This window comes from Anoplopoma fimbria, chromosome 16 (assembly GCF_027596085.1).
Source record: "Anoplopoma fimbria isolate UVic2021 breed Golden Eagle Sablefish chromosome 16, Afim_UVic_2022, whole genome shotgun sequence".
Taxonomy (NCBI): domain Eukaryota; kingdom Metazoa; phylum Chordata; class Actinopteri; order Perciformes; family Anoplopomatidae; genus Anoplopoma; species Anoplopoma fimbria.
Window position 1 is genome coordinate 19,560,544 of NC_072464.1, and position 19,890 is coordinate 19,580,433.

General features: G+C 40.3%; 2 protein-coding genes across 6 annotated transcripts in view; both read right to left on the minus strand.

Annotated features, from left to right (window-relative positions):
• ptpn4a (protein tyrosine phosphatase non-receptor type 4a) overlaps positions 1 to 12,846 on the minus strand; it is a 63,776-nt gene extending 50,930 nt beyond the window's left edge. For all 4 annotated transcript variants that reach the window (XM_054615179.1, XM_054615177.1, XM_054615176.1 and 1 more), the window contains exon 1: positions 12,336 to 12,846. The gene's annotated coding sequence lies outside the window, so the exon portion shown is untranslated. The remainder of the gene's footprint in view (positions 1 to 12,335) is intronic.
• A 3,877-nt stretch (positions 12,847 to 16,723) lies between these two features.
• Positions 16,724 to 19,439, minus strand: tmem177 (transmembrane protein 177). Of its 2 annotated transcripts, none has more exons than XM_054615731.1 (3): positions 19,367 to 19,439; positions 18,118 to 18,393; positions 16,724 to 17,762 (listed from the first exon to the last, which is right to left on the minus strand). In XM_054615731.1, the coding sequence occupies exons 2-3, from the start codon at positions 18,316 to 18,318 to the stop codon at positions 17,031 to 17,033; spliced, it is 933 nt and encodes a 310-aa protein (XP_054471706.1). In that variant the 5' UTR covers positions 18,319 to 18,393; positions 19,367 to 19,439; the 3' UTR covers positions 16,724 to 17,030. The 2 variants fall into 2 exon arrangements, with proteins under 2 accessions (XP_054471706.1, XP_054471707.1); XM_054615732.1 differs by lacking the exon at positions 19,367 to 19,439 and adding an exon at positions 18,932 to 19,014.
• Between the last annotated feature and the right edge of the window lie 451 nt (positions 19,440 to 19,890).

Here is a 19,890-nt window from a genome sequence, read left to right on the forward strand (position 1 = left end):
GGAACAAAATAATATATGCAAACACCGACGCGAATGGAAAGAGAGCGCTTTATTTCCCTTCCTGGATGCTTCAGAGAAATGTACAGTGGGTTATATTAATGCCACATATGCAAAAAACACATTTGCATTATTACGCAACTGCCTAACCCCCTCCTTCATCCAAATGTCAGTTGAAAGTTGAGTGGTATAAATCCACAATGTCTAACAACGCTGTGAGGACAAATGTTTCAAACCTTGGTCATTTATAAACCAAAAATGACAAACCGGTCCCACGGATAGGACCAACTGCAGGCTTATAATCTGCTCTATTTTGCTTGTAAAATGAATTCTGCATATTGCATATTTCAGGAAAATTGCAGCTCTGTGTAAGCTTTCCACTATGCCAGACAACTCTCTCCCTCTTTGATATTTTGTGATGATCGCCATCTTTTTAAAGTCAAAATGTCTTCAACAGTAATCTCTAAAAAAACAGACATGATCGTCTGCTTGTGTCTCATTTCAGAAGAACATTTATATTGTATGTACGGGTTGCTGCAGCTCAACATGTGTTTGGTTTACCACACTGCTTTTACTTGTCAGAGAGCATCGGGTTTGACTTGCTGCGGTTCAAACCTAGAAGTCTCTACAGGTGGGGAGTCATTTCTTTATTTATTTCTTTAACTGTAAGAAACAGTGTGGTTAGGAGTACTGTGAATACTCGAGATAGAAGACCTATAAACTATCCAAATACAAAATCAATAACCTTAAAAGGTGGATTAACTGCAAACTATAAACCACAAAAGCTAAAACAGCCGCAGGCCTTGCTGCAAACACAAGCAACTCGAAGGGGAAGATTTTCAAGAGAGGAGCTGGTGATTAAACAGTTCGATTGAATGCATTATGCAGCTCATGTAACAAGAAGCATGTGTGTGGGAGAGGTGTTAGGGGATATCTCTGCACCACTGCTTGTATGAAGAGGTGAAGATGAAGAGATGGATGTGGGTGGAACACATTGTGGTTGGTAAACAGGGCCAAAACAGGAAAGCGTGGGCCCCCCCTGACAATCACCTCACAGCCTGTACAATGTTTCCACGCTGTAGAAAATAAGGTAAGCTGCTGGTGAAAAAAAAAAAAAAAAGACTGAGACAGCAATTAGCTGCTTTTGTGCAAAGTCCTGAGGTATGCAGGCAGAATCCGTTCATCCCCTTCAAGGCTGCAGTTTGCTTTGGACAAAACACCAATGTGCATGCTCAGGTGTTAGACTCAAACAGCTGATAGAAATCTCCCAGCATCACCGCGCTTTTTTTAAAGTATATTTCTGCTAGAATCACTCTGCACAGTTGCAACGGCAAAGTCCTGACACAGAGAGACTGACCTTTTTCTCATAAACCCAACAACAACATGTCGCAGTTTACCAAACTCTAACTCCAAGGTTAAATATTTCTGTTGGTGCAGACAGAAATGTTTGTTTGAAAAGCTAATATTAACATTAACAAATGCATTTGTTGTTCAAAACATACCAAAACATCAACGCCCTGCCTTTCCACACAACTATATTTGCATGTACAAATAGCTCATTGCTTTTAGGATGATTCTGTGTGTATTCTGCAGCATTTAGCATGTTTAAATTACATTAATAATGCAGATGGACTACATGTTCTTTGTAGTTTTATAAAGGTTACATATGTAGGCCAGTACGGTTTATGTGTTTTGTGGTAGCGTTACCAAGCAGATGGCATTTTCCTCTGCAGCGTTGACCTGGTATACAGCAACCTCAAACCGGGTTTCACAAACGTGGGCTGAACAGTCCTCGATTTAGCTTGTTCTGCATTAATCAGATTTTACAAAAGAAGATTAGTGCAACCCTTGACCTGAGTGAGGGCTTAAATGAACGAATGAAACAGATTCAACTTCAGAGGAATGCTGTTATGTAGCAGTTTGCATAGTTATATTGTAGAGAATAGAAATGTTAAGACAATCGACTAAGACATTAAGAGCCACCAAGGACAAGAAACAAACGGATGCACACTGACTTTGTGGGGCTTCATTGGTGTGGTTGTAATGTTTGGCTGTGGAATAACGTTTGTGCGACATGTTTTAATGTCTAATAATTAGTGTTTGCCGGGTCTTAATTAGCTGGACTTAATTAGCTGCTCTTGAATTAATCTAAACTCTTTCTGTGGAATCACCCTTAATGCTTTTGTTTTGTCACCTTGCTCAACAGCTGGGTAAAAAGCCTCCCATTCACATCTAACCAGCATACACAGCTATGGTTTTCTATAGAATTGCATTATCATGTTGTTGTTTTTGTTGTTGTTTGAGTAATCAAATTTAAGAGTGCTGTTGTTGCTTTCAGATAGCTATGACGAACAATTCATTGACTTGTCTAAAAATAAATGAACTGCAATGGTATTGAAACCCAACCAATACATAGAATATCTAAATATAGGCCAGTCTTTAACTGTAGCATCAGAAACTGGCCCCACAATGACCTGAAGAACAAACCTAACAAACTATAAGGTAAAATGATTGCCACAGCTCACAGTACTAGCTCAGGTAGTAGTGTTAATCAGTTGCTAGGTTAAAGCCTGAGCAAGAGGTGCTAAAATATGCAGAGATTCATTGTCCTGTAATTAATGTGTCATAGATTAAAGTGTCCAAGAAATGTCATGTATTGTACTCTTGCTAGGAGCTTCCATGCTGGTAAAATAGGCTGCGAGAGAGAGAGAGAGGGAGGGAGAGAGAGGGAGAGTGAGTCAGCCAGAGCCGGCCCCCTGCCTCATGCTGAAATCAGAGAAACCACAAGAATGTAGCAGCTTCTGTTATTATCCCTCCCTGCTGCCTCGCTGCCTGATAGCCTGGCCCAGAAAATAGCAGCAAGGCAGCCTGTTTCTCCCTCTACTCACACACACACACACACACACACACACACACACACACACTCCTGTTCTCAGGTTCTCATTTCTGACACACACAGATTCTCTCAGGGTATGGTTGTCCATTTTGCGCGCTTTCTCTCTGCACACACGGATACGGTAGTCCTTTATAAGCACGCACACACACACACACACACACACACACACACACACACACACACACACACACACACACACACACACACACACACGACCTGACAGTGCAGAATCACATGGACTACAATTGGTTTTTCCAACTGAGAATTGCTGCAAACGCAGGGCTGTCAGACACGTAGAAACATCTCGACCAGGTCCCACAGAAACACCAAGCTGATACAGAACATAACAGTTAAATAGATAAATAAACCAGTAGATTGACAAACTGATAAACTTTCCAATATATTGAGATTTAGAAACTGATCTATGACTTTAAATACTTCATTCCCGTACAACAAGTGCTGTTAACAAAGACTTTCTTAATTACAAAAAGCTAATGTTCACATTTCAACATGCTAACTCATTAGCCAGTAGACCAAACACTTTTTAATCTAAATCATGTTACATATCATTTTACGAATCTATAGCTACAAGATGAATCCTTTTTACCCAATTACCATTATACAGTAAGCTTACATGGCTCCCTATCTAACTCACCACACAAGTTACTAACTAAGAGTGTACATAAAAAGTTTTATCACAATCACTTTGCATTGATGATATTGGATTGTTGATCACTTAAATCAATATATTGATCCAAATTGCTGTATCCTTACGCCCCGATTAGCTACAGTCATGTTTAGCAGATGTATTGCAACAAATCATGACTAACGTTAGCTTGCTATGGTTAGCTGACTTTTTATACAAAAGTTTACAATAGATGACTAACATTAGCTGGCAAAGGTTAGCATATTTTTGATGCTACAGTAAACGACGGTCTAAACATTCGTAGGCTTAACTCCTTTCAACAAAATAATCTGGTATACCAGTGGTTTAATCTATCTGTTAGAGATGTTTTTTTGCCATTGAAAGGTTTTGTAAAGGTTCTATTCAAAACATACAGTTGCCTGTAAGACATTTTAGTGTTTCTATACATCTTTGTTAAATGCAACAAAAGAGACTTGAGGAGAGGATCATCCCTATCCTCAGGCTTTGTGTTAAAGTTGACAACGGTTAGGCTCTGATGTCAACAGCAGAGCACAGGGAGGTACATGTGATTGTGTGCGTCTGTGCGTCTGTGCGTGTGTGTGCGCAATGATCTTAGCTCACATGGGCGGACACACCCTCCAAAAAAAGCATGCCCATCAGCATTTGTAACCAGATATCTCTCCGCATGTTGTCGAGCCTTTCCCTCTTGCTTTTCTCACTGCTTCGTCTCACATGCACAGTGACGACACTACAAAACACTACAAAACACTACAAACACCTTTGTCCTGAACCAGCTGAACCATTCAAGATCAGTACGGGATTAAAAAGAAGGCAGAGATTGTTAGAAAACAAGCCCTAAGGGGGAGAAACGGGAAGCAGTATGAAATAAAAACAGCACTGCTCTTTATGTTCTTGTTTGAGTTGGATATGGAATCCCTTTGCGCTTCCTCCACACATCTCCAAGCAAAACAGGCAGTGGATAAAACAAGGTTATACCATGTAAACTGTTGATGTTCCAGAAATAACCCTGTCAAGTGTCACAAGAAAAAACACACTGAATGTAAGAAGAAAAAAAAAAGAGGGCAGGAAACTAAAAGGTTTAGAAACATGGTAACCAATGAAATAGTCTGTGCTGCTTATTTGTTTCTGACTGGGAGAGATTCATTATTTAAGGTTGTAAACAGGTTCTATAACCTCTAAAAGGTCAACGCTTTATAGATACATGATTGTAAGTAATTTCATCAAGTTAAACCCCCCCAAAAAGTTTTTCTTTATCTTCAACTGGTCACATCTCAACCAGAGATAAAAAAAACAATGAAGCTTTGCTAATTCTCATGAAAGGAGCGCATCCATATTTGTCTCTGACCCCACCGTTCTTAAGCAACTGTGTCCTTTGACCTCCCGAGGTATTCAAGGCTCTTTAAGCAGCTGTTTCAAAAGGCAGACCTGAGGATCTGAAGCTGACACACACACACTAACACAAGCTAAGCTCAGGTTGCACAAGCGGCAGGTTATAAAAGGGCACATGGCAATAGGTCTACAACTCTTTGCTGAGAAATTCCGAATACACTTTTAGGAAATGTAGTAGTTATGTGTAAATGTACATAGAAGGGCGTGTGTTGCTGTGTGCATTTGGGGGGATATTTGGGAAGGATGATAGCGAAGGAAAAGGACAAGCCAAAACACGCACAGGAGCATAACTCTTGAGTAAAGAGTTTAGGAGCCAGCTGTACTCGCATACCTGAGGAGGGTAAATGTGGGGGTGGGGCTGCAGTGGAGAGGATTCCTCTCCCTCAGATGAGAAGTGTTCAGGTAAAATCATCCAGTGGTTCTTCTATAACAATAAGACATGGAGCAGTGATGGTCTGGAAGGGACTGATCTCATCAACTTGCCCCCATTTGGTCTCCAGCCTCAGTATGACGGCAGTTTGCATCCAAAAGACTCTTGTTTTAGACACTTAACACAGGTTTGATGCATTCATTCCCAACACTTGTGCATTTTGTCACCATATCTGGGCTAAGTTCTGACATTTCTAGCATGTATTTTGAGTTAAACGCCCTATTCCCTGTGCCCAAATCCAACAGACGACTTCCTCTAAAAGTCGCATATGATCATCACTTTCTGAGCTGCTTGCTAACATTCTTGAGCCAAGAGGAGTGGTCACGAAACACTCACAGTGGAGCAATAGCCATTTTGCTCGGAAAAATCCAAAACACCACACATTTATGGGATATTGTCCCATTGGGTTGAGAGTGTTATGCCTGTTATACAGATCAAGCGCACCTGCAATCAGTTGCATTTTCATTGCGGATGTTTGCACACCCCTTTGAGCATTTTAACACAACCCTCATGACTGCATTCCTCACTACGTAAAGTAAACCCTGCTGTATCAGACCCGACAACATTAGACGACATTGTATTTGTTTCATAAGTACCGCTTTTAAGTAGAGCTACACATGTTCCTTTATGATAAAAATACATAACATTTTAAACTTTTGAATGCAGCGTGAAAACTTGATACAGTGTTCCAATATGGTACCCTGTTTTTATGAAAACTACCTGCTTCCTTTACATTCAATATTTATTTTGATTAATGAAGCCAAAGCAGTCTACTACTGCTTCATATATTCCATCCCCCCCCCATTGATGCCCCCCCCCCCCCCCCTGCTGTTTGCCCACCTGTCCAGCCACCATTGTCTTCCATTACTCCAATTATCCGAAGGCCATCTCTGCGTCTGTCCATGTCACATCCACTAATAATCAATGTGATCATGATAATCTTTTAATGTCTTTATGTTGCGCTGTCTTAATACAACCTCTGCAAGGCTAGCTAAATCGATCTCACATGATGAAGCTATCTATAATCTAGCTAGCTTCATCACTTTGCTCTGCTGGTATAATCTAGCACTGCATTTTTCAGAAACTGGGTTAGAACACACAAGTGACTTATAATAGGGCAGAAAGCGATGATGAATTGTATGAAATAGCTAGAACCACTTTTTATGTTGCAAAGGCCTAGTGGAGTAAAAAGTTAATCTCTTCTACTAAACCAGAACGAAGGTCTGAGAAAAGAATGTAGACAGACTAAGATACTCCACACTATGATATCAGAAGATTACACGCTAGAGAGATTTCCCAGAAAGTGGAGTAAATTTGAATTTGATATGCTCTACAAATTTTACAACACCTGCAACAATTTAAAAAAGAAAGTAATTTAGTCATTTGTTTCAACGTCAGCGACAAACATGTGTGCTTAATTTGAGAATTGTTATGGCCATTACAGCAATATGGGATCACACGACATGATTTCTGCTACACTTAATAATAATAATAATAATAATAATAAGGGTGTCAAAATTAGAATCAGATATTGTGCACAGATGTAGCGTAACAAGTCTCTCTGCCATTGTCTGAATCCTGTATATATTTGACTGTAACTAGTGGTTTCAAATATCATTGATTATGTGTGTGTGAGAGAGAGAGAGAGAGAGAGAGAGAGAGAGAGAGAGAGAGAGAGAGAGAGAGAGAGAGAGAGAGAGAGAGAGAGAGAGAGAGAGAGAAGAAGTAGGGGGTCCGTCTCGAGCTCCCTTCTCTCTGGCTGGATAACATGCTGTTTCAGCTAATCAAACCATTATGACTGCCCACTAACAGAGAACGCCATTACCATAATGTGCAGTTTCATCTGATTAGTTATGCATGATCCAGATTCGCCAAACACTGGGCAGTGAGAGAGAGAGAGAGAGAGAGAGAGAGAGAGAGAGAGAGAGTGAGGAGGGAGGGAACAGAAGAGGTGACCCTGATTTGATAAAAACCATACGTCTAACACGAAATCTTAAAATTGAAACAGCTACAAGCCATTAAAAACTCACGTTCCATGAAAAAAAAAAAAGTACGAAGACTTCTAAGAACATTATTGCAAAAACATGAAGAATGAATGTGATCTATATTACAATACTAAAACTGTCCAACTATGAATAAATGTGGTTTATTGCTAAATATAATAACAGCCTTTTCCCTGCCAGGCTGAACTCGTATACACCCAATTCACAAGACCACTGTTATCTTTGTATCAGTGTTCACAGGCAACAAATTATTATTTCTAGTCTGGGCTTCCAATTTACAGACTAATGCAAACATGCGAGTGTTCTCTAATTTCTGAATGATATTGAGACAACAATGCTTGAGGAACATGGGCCAAATTCTATATGATTTATCGTCTTTCACAATGACATCGTATAAAATAATAAGAAGAATATACTAGATCAAATTTCTCCGAAAATCAGACTGCATACTCAAAATACTTCTCATTTGACAAGTATTTCGCACTACTTGCTTTTCGTTTTTGGAGCCTGAATCTGTCAGGGCACCTTGGTCCTGGCAGTATGTAGCTGTGGTATCTTACACAGAATAAACACAGCTGTGTTTGGGGCTTGGGAGATGATTTTTTTGCTAAAGAGTTGTGCCATATCCGCCCCAGCAACAGACCGCTAACTAGCTGCCTCTCTGAAAGCTATCTGGCTGGATATTTATGTGAATGGACGGCTGTTTGGCTGGTTCACTTAAGGACTGCCAGTCAGACTGTAGAAAAAAAACAGTAGCTCAGGACGATGACGATGATGAAGATGTGAGGTTGCCACCAGCATGTGACATGTTAGGGAAATTAGATTTGTGCCGGTCTTTACCAAATTAGGCATATTTGTAAATGTACAGCGACTATTTTTCAGAATGACTTAATGGAAGTAATTTCCATTCATTAAATTACTGATGCAAGATGCACAACATTCAAGGAATAAGCTGGCAGAGAAACCACCAGTAACTTGGCAACAGTCGGGTCGGTGTGCAGCCACTGTTAACTGCAAGTGGCCAAACTCTGTCCATCAATGGCTTACTGCGCTTCCCAACTGCAAATAGGACCGCGAGCTTTCCAAAAGGGTTATAATAGAATGAGCGGGCAGCTGGTCCTCTTGGTTAAACATGAACAGGCTGCTCTTTGACAGGGCTGTCACCAACAGTCAGCATAGGTCACAGCAAGCCTGGTCTCACTCAAATAAAGAGGAGCAACTTATCGGGGATCTAAAACGGTGAGTACCACTCAATTTGAAACATACACACGTGTGAGTCTTAATAACCCAGTTATAGAGTTGTGTATCGGGGTGGAAAAAAGCAACGTGGTCGCACTACATTGATAAAAAATAAAACCTACATTATGATGACAAAAGTGAAAGTGAATTAACTTCTGGAAATGGATCCAAGCTTACTAATGTAAGATACAAAAACGCATCTTTGAAGTCTGATATAGATCTTGCCTGCAGCCCCCCTTAGTCAGTCGTCTTCTTACCACCACTGTCAGTTAGCACCAAAACTAAGCTGTCAGCACTACTGAGCCACGCTGTAAGGTAGGGTGTGTCCTCACAACGTTGTGACTAACCAGACGTAAGGTGGCAGAATAAGATAGAGAGAAAAAAGGAGAGTATCAGAAAGACAGAAAGACAGAAAGTGAAGCTCAGGGTGCATAAAAAGGCAAAATAGAACCTTATTCTCCTACTAAAACATTGACTTCTTGTTCAATTTTTAGCCACATAATGTCCTGCGTTCTAACGTTCTGTTCTCCTCCGAGCCCATCCCACAGTGCATACACATCTCAGCCCTTCCAGCAGACGAGAACAATGGACGACCTTTGACTTCTTCGCTATGTAGGCTGGTTTATGATGTTTAACCAAAGACTGTCATCTTTATGCATTTTCTCTACAGGGGCCGGCCCAACCTGGGGAGACACATCTGTAAAAAAACGGCACAGTCTAAAAGACATAAAAGTGGACATGAATCTGCTGAGCTTGCTTATTAGCTCACCACATAAACGCGAACGCAACAGCCTAATGCTTGCACCTATCGAACAAAGTATCCAAGATATGGTGCAAGCGGAAAAACTGAAATATTCAACAATATTCCTCACTTAATTTCTTCTACATGTCCAGTATAAAAAAATGAATATCATCAGGTGATAAAAAAAAAAAAAAATCCTCGCAAAAAAACCTTAAAAGGTAACTCTAATTTTTGCTTTTATTGCAGGCAATGTTGACCAACAGTTTGTCAAACTGTTGTGCATATAGAGCAACTCTGCAGGCTTTGACCCAAGACTGAAAGTAATTTCAACTAAGCGTGACCATCAGCAGGAATGAATTGTATTGTGTTGGTTAACAATAGCCAAATAATGACTAAGAATTGCTGGAAATAAACATAAGGGTGAATTACAGTAAGTTTGCCCACGCACTATGACAACATTTGAAGTTGAGCAAGTTGCTCTGGGATCTGATGATACTACCAAGCTCCAAATTTGCTCCCATGGGATCCCCCCCCCCCTGTCCCTTTGCTACCAGGTGCAGATTATCCCCATTAACCCTGCCACACCTGTGCCTCCTCTGTCTCCCAGTATCCATATCCTCTCCTCACTTTTTACTATCTGTTCTCTCTCCATGTCACACTCACACACACACACACACACACACACACACACACACACACACACACACACTGCTGCTGCACACCATGGGGATGGCAGGTTCAGGTGCACGGCTCGACTAAACCAGGGCCATTGCTTTAGGCAATTTAATCCTCACCAGCTGAGTCCATCCACTCCTAAAGAAAACTCAAGGCTTCTTCGGGTTCGGAGAGAGCCAAAGCAAAGCGGCTCCTCCGCAGCACGCCATTTAGGAATTTATAATGCGCGTGTAAAAAAAATTGTTATACTGCATGTAACAAAATTCATGACAAGAAACTTTGCTCAGCCTGTATTTGTCGTATTTAAGTGCCACACAGACTCCAATCCTACTACTGATATCAGAGATGGGATGTGTGGGATTGTGCCTTTAAAGAAACCTGAATGCCTGACTCTCTTATCTTAACTGTAGCTGAGCTAAAAAGCCACTGTTGCTAAATAATCCGTGCTACCACAGCTTTAATATATAATATCTGTTGGTAATGAATAGCCTATTGTGTCCCCAAAAAAAGTGCAACATGACAGGCCTAATTCCCAACATAAATAGTTCAGCTTCATCAGACAAGGTTTCCCAAAACGTATTCAGGTCAATCCCAACATTAGGTCAAAAACACACCATTTTTTGGTTCCCAATCTGCTCAGGTTTCTGTTTATGCAGATTCCTCCAGAAATGGATACTGCAGAAAAGCTCAAAACTATCACTATATCTTATCTCACAGATTAAAATAAAACTGTAAAATGACACCGGATACACACAGTATGTTGTGGGTTTGGGGTGTGCCCCCTTTCACAGATCCATGTGGACCCCCAAACACAGTTTTTGGGGCTGCTGGTTTTAGATAACACTCTGAACCCAGCTACTGGATTTCATTCACAATTGAGATCCCATTCAGAACCAGTTGTGACTGTAAAAGCTGTATACGATTCTTGCAGTTAAGATAGAGAAAAAAAAAAAAAGAAAAAAAAAGCCAAGGAGGGAGAGATGGAGGCCGGACATACCGGACAGAACAGAGGCAATATGATCTCAGCAGCAGGCAGCAGACTGGCAAGCAGCAGGCAGCAGAGGAACCGACTGCGACCCAAAAGATGTGGCACGGATGGTGGAGGATTACGTCATTGAGAAAAAGAAGGAGGACGCCTCATCACAGCAAAACCCTCACATCTAGTCCTGAACACCACATAGTTAACAGTCATGTTCTACCATTTAGAAGCATTTCTTTTTTTTAAAATGCATGGGTTACTAAAAAAGCAGGATTGCAATAAGCAGCTTATCCATTCATAGGGCCTCTCGTGTGACATGTACATGAGAGCAGTTGCAACTCAAACATTTATCAATGAATGACAACAAAAAACATATACATTTTAATTCTAATTGTCTGTGCTGCTGATGCTGGAAGAGAATAAACACAATAGCTCAGTACAAACAACACAGCAAATGCAATTAACTCAATGATCAGTAATGAAGTGCTGTGAGGTTGCATGATAAAGGAATGCCATCTTTAAAGCCACATCCGCAGAGCTTCCATTGAACACCGACTGGACTGTGTCATTAAAGGGCTTATTGTACATAATGAATGAGCTATTAACAGAATGTGAATGCATACTTAAGAGAAGGTGAACTAAAGTTGTATCAATTATAAAATAGACCTTTAACTGCATATAAAAAACACCCACAATAGATGTGTTTCTCTTGCAACCTAAAGTAATCCTGCAGGATTTTTTTTTTTTTTTTTTTTTTTTGAATGGGCTGTGGGAGCAGCTAGCTGGGAAGCAAGCAAGCAAGCTGCACCACCACTGAGCATGAAAGGTTATGGAATAAAAATGCATTAATGTGTATTTAATGTGAGGCTTCCACACACACACACACACACACACACACACACACACACACACACACACACACACACACACAAACACACACACACCCCCCCCATAAAACAGGGCATGTGTGGAAGCTTCACCCCATCTCATTGTAGCCGTGCGAGGAGTCAACTGGGATGCAAGTGACAGCGCTAGGCTAACTAGCTAGCATGCTAACTAGCTAGCATGCTAACTAGCCAGCATGCTAACTAGCTAGCATGCTAACTAGCTAGCATGCGAATGAGTTAGCATGTGAATGAGTTAGCATGCTAGCTGGGTATTAGCATGCTAACTAGCTAGCATGCTAACTAGCATGCTAACTAGCATGCTAATGTCAGCTGGCTGTAAAAAAAAAAAAAAAAAAAAAGTAAAAAATAAATAAAATAATTAATTAAATTAATTTTTAAAAATATTTAAAAATATATGAGTTATTTCTTACCGTCATAAACTGCTCCAGGGGCGTCCAGTTTTTAAAGAATATATTTTTTTTGCCTTATGAGGAAATGTTTTGAGTAGGGGCGATGTAGCCCGAACATCCGAGGATCAGTTCACTCGCTGCCGGTGGAACCCGAGCATCGTCGCTCGGTCCTCGTTCAGTACATCAGTCCATCAGTCCATCAGTCCATCCAGCGGAGCAGGGGGGCCTCCTCCGGGCTCGACCATGCGACTGGGCTCGACGGATAATCCACAAGACAGGAGCCCCCGCAGCCAGCATTGGCTAGACACTGGCAGTCATTCCGGGTCGGAGGAGAGAGGACGTGTGTTCCCACGCATGCGTAAAGGTCTCCACACGGAGCAGCGCAGCGCTACACACGCGTAAAATCAACCCAAAAACGCTGCAAATGTTGCTCCAAAGTCAGCCTCTCTCCGGTGTTGTCAGCCCTGCTCTCTTCCTCTCTCTCTCTCTCTCTGCAGCTGCCTTGCCTGCCTTGCAGCACAGCAGACGTAATGGCGCAAGCAGGAGCGCACAGGGGCGGGGCCAAGCCGAGCCAAGCCGAGCCGAGCCAGGCGGGAGGCGCGCTGTTTGTTTTTTGAAGCACAGAAAAGAAGAATTCCTCCAAGAAATTTAGGCTTAGGTGTTGGGGTGAATATTCACACGTTTTGGGTGTGCATTGGGAGAGTTATGCAGCTCATGCAGGATGTGTTTAATGTACTGCAGAATGCATTCATTATTTCAGTTTTTCATATTATTTTAAATGTTCTGGGAAAATATTTGCTAGTGCCATCTGAAAGTAGACAATTAAGTATATATACTGCAGTATTTTAAAGAACATAATGAGAGTTATGCAGCTCATGCAGGATGTGTTTAATATACTGCAGAATGCATTCATTATTTCAGTTTTTCATATTATTTTAAATGTATAAAATATTACTATAGTTCTGGGAAATTATTTGCTAGTGCCTTCATAACCTATCTGAAACTGTAACTTGACAATTATTTGATCTTAATTGTAATGTATTTTCAATTAATAAAAAATATTCCCACATTTTAGTGCATTGGGAGTTTTTAAAGAACATATTGAGAGTTATGCAGCTCATGCAGAATATGTTTAATATACTGCAGAATGCATTCATTATTTCAGTTTTTCATATTATTTTAAATGTATAAAATATTACTATAGTTGCACATACAGAACTTGCCATCTGAAAGTAGACAATTAAGTACTGTATTAAAAAAACAGGAGGAATATAATCATAAATATTCCCACATTTTGGTTGCATTGGGAGAGTTATGCAGCTCATGCAGAATATGTTTAATATACTGCAGAATGCATTCATTATTTCAGTTTTCCATATTATTTTAAATATATAAAATATTATCATAGTTCTGGGAAGTGCACATACAGAACCTGCCATCTGAAAGTAGACAATTAGGTACTGTATTAAAAATGCTCATAAAAATATTATTATACAGTACCGGTCAAAAGTTTGGACACATGCTTCTCATTCAATGTTTTTTTCATTTTTATTTTTTACATTATAAGATTAATATTGAAGACATCCAAACTACTACTAGACAATTAAGTACTGTATTAAAAAAACAGGAGGAATATAATCATAAATATTCCCACATTTTAGTGCATTGGGAGAGTTATGCAGCTCATGCAGAATATGTTTAATATACTGCAGAATGCATTCATTATTTCAGTTTTCCATATTATTTTAAATATATAAAATATTACCATAGTTCTGGGAAATTATTTGCTAGTGCACATACAGAACCTGCCATCTGAAAGTAGACAATTAGTTACTGTATTAAAAATGCATAATTGTATTCCCTTTTTTAACAGGCCACCAGAATAAAATATATTAGAATAAATGTTCTCATGTACAGTACCAGTCAAAAGTTTGGACACACCTTCTCATTCAACTACTTTGAAGAATCTAAAATATAAAACATATTCTGGTTTGTTGAGCATTTGTTTGTTTACCACATAATTCCATATGTGTTCCTTCATAGTTTGGATGTCTTCAATATTAATCTACAATGTAGAAAAAAATAAAAATAAAGAAAAACCATTGAATGAGAAGGTGTGTCCAAACTTTTGACTGGTACTGTATCTTTTCTGCAGTGTTTGCAGATGGGATTGGCAGTGGGAGTTTTATGTCCTTCATATTATGGCTGATACTGTAACTTGCACACACACACACACACACACTTGGATTTTATCTTAATTAGAATGAATTCAAACTTGAATTTCATTTTTTGAAAAGAGTCATGTCCCTACAGGAGTCTTAATTTCAGCATGACAATCATTAGTGTAACTTTCAAAATAAATGTAATAATAAAAGCTACATTTAACCCTTTTCTTTTTTCTTGGTTCTCATTCACTTCAAGTCCAAGCCTGTCCATTCAGACCAAATGAATGTGTAGCCCTGTCATTCATGAGACACTGTGAAAAGAAAGAGTGTAACAAATTGTGAGATTTGGTGATGTGGGCTGTACTGACCTCAAGTGGCTTGAAAAAGAAACAGCCTACAACACATCTAACAATGGACCATTGTCCAGTAACTCTGTTTGGCACACAATGAAGTGAGCAGATGAAGCGGAGTGCTGAGAACGAGACAATGAGCCCAGTGTTGTTGATATGCGTTTCCCAAAAGCCACTTTATAGAAGGGGAATTGATGGAGCAGATATAAAAATCCACTCAAAGCGTTCTCCTTTTTTAACATTTCTAATCAGTTATGTATTTATTTCAACTGTGTTGTCATTATAATATTATAAGGGGGTTATTTTGGAACCAAAAAATATATTTTTAGTTCACATATTGAGCATTTCTTGATGAAGGGTGCAAGGTGTCAAAGCCAGCAATCTGCTGCATAATTGTGGATCTGGAACAAATTCTGCATCTTGCTCAAGGGCAGTCTGCCTTGCTGTCAGAGAACACTGAACCCAAGCTGTCCTGATTAAGAACAGTCCCTCTGCTCCACCAGGCCTGCTGTATGAGTGCTTTTTATGTCCAGATTTTATCTGAACATGTGACTTTTTTGTTTTGGTTCTATTGATCTATTGAATGAAAACACAGAGGGTTGTAGGTTCCACTCAGTGTGTGTTTCAATGGAACAGTCTACCTAAGGACAATGATGTTAAATGTCACTGTATGTCTATCTACAACACTATTAATTATCTGCTTCTATATTTAGTTCAGTCCACAGGGAAAAGATTGGAACTTTTACTCATAACATCATATCTGAACCTTGTTAATATGCAGCCAGAGGCCCTAAGGGAACTACATGTCGAGTTCTGAGCCACAATAAACTGCATATTAAGATTATTAGCGCTAAATAAATGAGTTAGGGTCATGCAAATGATGCGTGGGTACAGAGTGTTACTCTCCTTAAAGGCTATTTGAGACCAGACCTCGAAGGAATAAAAAAATGCTGCTGTTCATTTTAGTGAACACAATTAGATGATATTCATAAGAGGACAACTGGGGGGCTTATAGGGAAATAAAACAGGAAAAGAGCTTTTATATAGATGTACTGGGAGAATGCTGCAATAACCAGTTCCATATCAAGATGACAAATTTAATAGTACATACAACTATATTGTGTGTGTGTGTGTGTGTGTGTGTGTGTGGGGGGGGGGGGTCATTGCTTCCATATTTACACACCAAGAAACATAGATATAAATGGATTTACCCGATTTCATTGAGCGGTAAAAACCACCTGAAGATACTGGACCCAAGGATGTTTGAGGTTTCATTCAGCTGAGAGGTTTAACACTTAGTAAATAGTAAACCCTTGAGCTTGTTTGGAAATGTGGGCCCATTCTGAAGGTCTGCATTTGAAAACCTCTGGTGTTGCGTGATCATGATCCTTTCTAATCGTGCTTCCCTTTTCCATTGTTGAGAGCCGATCAGCTGATTATTCATCAGGGAGAAAAAGTGCAAGGTTTCAACTTCTGAGAAACAATGTGCCCGGCACTCCGGATAATTCCCCCAAGGTCCAAGATTTATTCATAATCTGAGTACCCGGAACGTTGTTTGTCGTTTGTTTTTCAGTGCTGTGATTAAAAGACACAATTCCCTTCACCCCGTTGTTATAGGGTTGTGGCAGAAATCTTGCATATGGACATCTCAAAATCTGGCCAAATAAAACTAAACAAAGCATTGCTAAATAGCAGTAAATATATGTAAGGAAATATTTTGTAACATGGGTTACCCGAGCGGTTAAACAAAGTGTTTTGCAACACTGATCATTCCTCACAGGTTCTAATTGTAGTATCGAAAGTTAAAGAACAATGACATCTTATTCTGCATGACAAAGACTGTTCACTCGTGTCTATTCAACAACATAGATTTTATCACATACTCTGAAGAGGTTTCAAAAATGTTTATTTTTACATTGAGTGACCAACTAAATCATGTCTTTAGTTGGATAAATACGTCACCAGTTGTGCTGGTCACTGAATATTTGACACCCCAGAACATTACAAGACAAGAAGTCCTGTCATTTGTATTGTTCCACACTTCAGGATTTATAAAACGCACAAAATGACCTTCATCACACTTGGGATGACATATAAGAAGTATCTTTGGCCAGGATTTTTTGCTTCTAAAAAAAGCTCAAGAACACTCCTAAACTGCAATTTTTCAACAGTCATAACAGGTTCAGGTATCATTCTTCTTGTCAAGCTTTTTCCTCTCTCAGCAGCGTGAGGATCCCGTCCCTCCTGGATGTGTACGGTGTGTGTTTCAGCTGGAGGAGGTTAGCAGGAAACAAGTTCCCATTCACAGCATACATCTCTTCTCCCTTCTGCCCCATCAGGGTGCGCAGTGTCTTGTTTCTGGACAGAATCTTATCGTAAAACTCCACCCCTCCTTTGGCATAATCACGGGACACTCCCGCCGCACGCCGGTCCGCGTTATAGTCAATCCACCGGCTGACGGCATCCGAGGTGAGGAAGTAGGACACGGCTCCGAGCCCCAGCGCCAGAACGTTCACACCGCCGCGAAGCAGTGGAGGCCCAACGTGGATCCCAAACAACTGCTTCATTAGCACGCTGTACACCCAAACCCCGCCCAGGCAGACCGGGGCAACAGCTGCACTCATGACAGGTCCTCCGGACTGCAAGCGGGCCACTTCTCGTGCGATGGCAAACTTCTGTGCATCCCGGGAAAACACCAGTGCCTCCTGCAGAGCCGAGCCAGTATCGCTGCTCCATTCTACCTTTTTGCCGTTGATGAAAATGGTGCGGTTGGTGATTCCGCTGGAGTCATCGGGCGTGCTGTTAAAGTTTGCTGGGATGCCGATTTGGGCCCCGGCAGAAAGCCAAGGGACACCGGCACCAACAGGATGAAACCCAAAGGAGGCGAAGGCAGAGAAGTTCTTGGGTGAGCTGACACCATAGTCCTTCAACACCTAGAAATGACAACATTGGAAATTGGAATTTTATTTCACTTTTTATTTCTCCTCCATAAACTGTGAATTTCTTGTTTTGTGAAAGGCAGGTATGCTTTGTGACTTTCTTTCTGACTTAAAACTATTGTTAAAATCTTGTGCATTCACATAATGCCAGTAACCCTGACGACATAACCATTATCGCTAGAATATACTGCTTTTTAACAATTCAATAGTTGGAAAGGAAGCACATTTCTAAGTCTAGTATCCTTTGTGTCTTTTAATCTCATCTGAACCATCTGCAAGTAATTGTACAAATCCAATTAAAAACAACTGTCATTAAATGTACCCATGAACATAGATTGGACAACACTACCTGCTGGAAAACATCCTGGAGCTTCTCAGACAGCGTGACCGGTTCTCCTTTAGACCAGGCCTGATAGAGCTGACGGTAGGAGATGTCGGGGAAAACGTGGTAGAACATGTTGGCTGCAAAGACCCCGCCGCAGCTCGCCACAATCAGCGGAGTCCTGTACTTCTGAAGAAGCACCGCATACTTGAGGAACTGAGACGCCATGTCACCTCGTTGTTTTTAAAGGATTTGGTTTTTTTGTTGACTCAGTTGGGTGCCACGGACTTCAGTAGGAGGCATCTGTGAAGGAGAAGGACGAGACATGAGATTACAGACAGACCAGAATGTTAAAGATATGCAGAGTGAATTCAGCAGAAAATGCTGCTGGAACGGTCTCTCCCTTTCAAGGAGGTTAGGTAGAGTGTGTAAGTGTCCCTCTCAAGGACACTTCAGGCGGGGATTTGAACCTTGCTTTCAAGCCAAACACTTTGAAAGGATCACAGGTAGTAACACCTGCTCCTGATGGTTTTATATGTACAAAAGAAACATCCTGCTATTTATATCTTTTCATGGTACAAAATACACTACAGGCTCTACAAAGCAAAACTCCAGACTTATTTTTCCTCCCAGTATCGAACACCTCTGTCCTTCTGTCAGACCTTCCACCAGTTTACACGTAAGTCGAGCTATAGGCGCTTGTTTCATGTCCCAGACACTGGAGTAAGGTTGAGGATTAGGACAGGTGAATCTACAGTATGTGTTCATGGTAAATTGACACAAAAAACGTTTTGACAATGACTGTGGTTCATATAATAACTGTAAAAGTTCCTTTTTGAACCTTTGTTGTCCTGACTGATGAGAAGATAACAGCAGACACAACTAATGCATCACATCGCTGTATGTTCAGGTCCACACATGAAGACATCTGCAGGGATCTAGCCTCAGACCAACAGAGGCTCAGGGACAGAGGATCATAGTTTGACTTGAGTTGTGTTTCCTGGTCTTGAAAGGTTCAGTTCATGACCATTTTTTATTTTATTTGATGTATTTGATGTTATATGCTGAGTAAAAAGGACAATAAATCTCCTGCTGGAGTTTGAAGTCCAGATTAAATATGGGACCAAGTCAAACGCAAAATATAAGATATATTTATATAAGATATATTAGATTTTTCTCCTGTCAATGAATTGCAGTAACATAACATGCTATTTGCTATCTCTTGAGACTAAAACAATTCGTATAAATTAGCTTTAAAACACTATATTACACTCACATGTTCTCCACATCCCTGCAAGGACAGCCGGAGCTCTTACATGACAGGATGTGCGGTCCGTAAAGCGATTCGCTGTCGTCACGACAGTTTTACGACAGAAGCTTTTTTTTTTACGTCTGTCAGAGGGAACGCTGTAAGAGCAGCTGTGTTCAGACAGACAGGGGGGGTAGATTTAGGATAATAATATTAAAATGACAGGCAGCATTTATGAGATGTTAGGCAGAATAATAATAATAAATGCAAATGTTCTTCCAGACACAGTTTGTGATGTTTGATCTACATATGCTGCAACATAGAGAAACTAAATATTCATAATGCCATTATTGTAAATAAAGAGGGACTGAGTATTTATCCAGCATCTGAACTTTAAATTTAAACCACATATCAATGACGGATGTATGATGTATGATTTATAACCATTGCTGGAGATAATTATCTGAAAGTAGACAATTAGGTACTGTATTAAAAATGTTAAATATTATTATACAGTACCAGTCAAAAGTTTGGACACACCTTCTCATTCA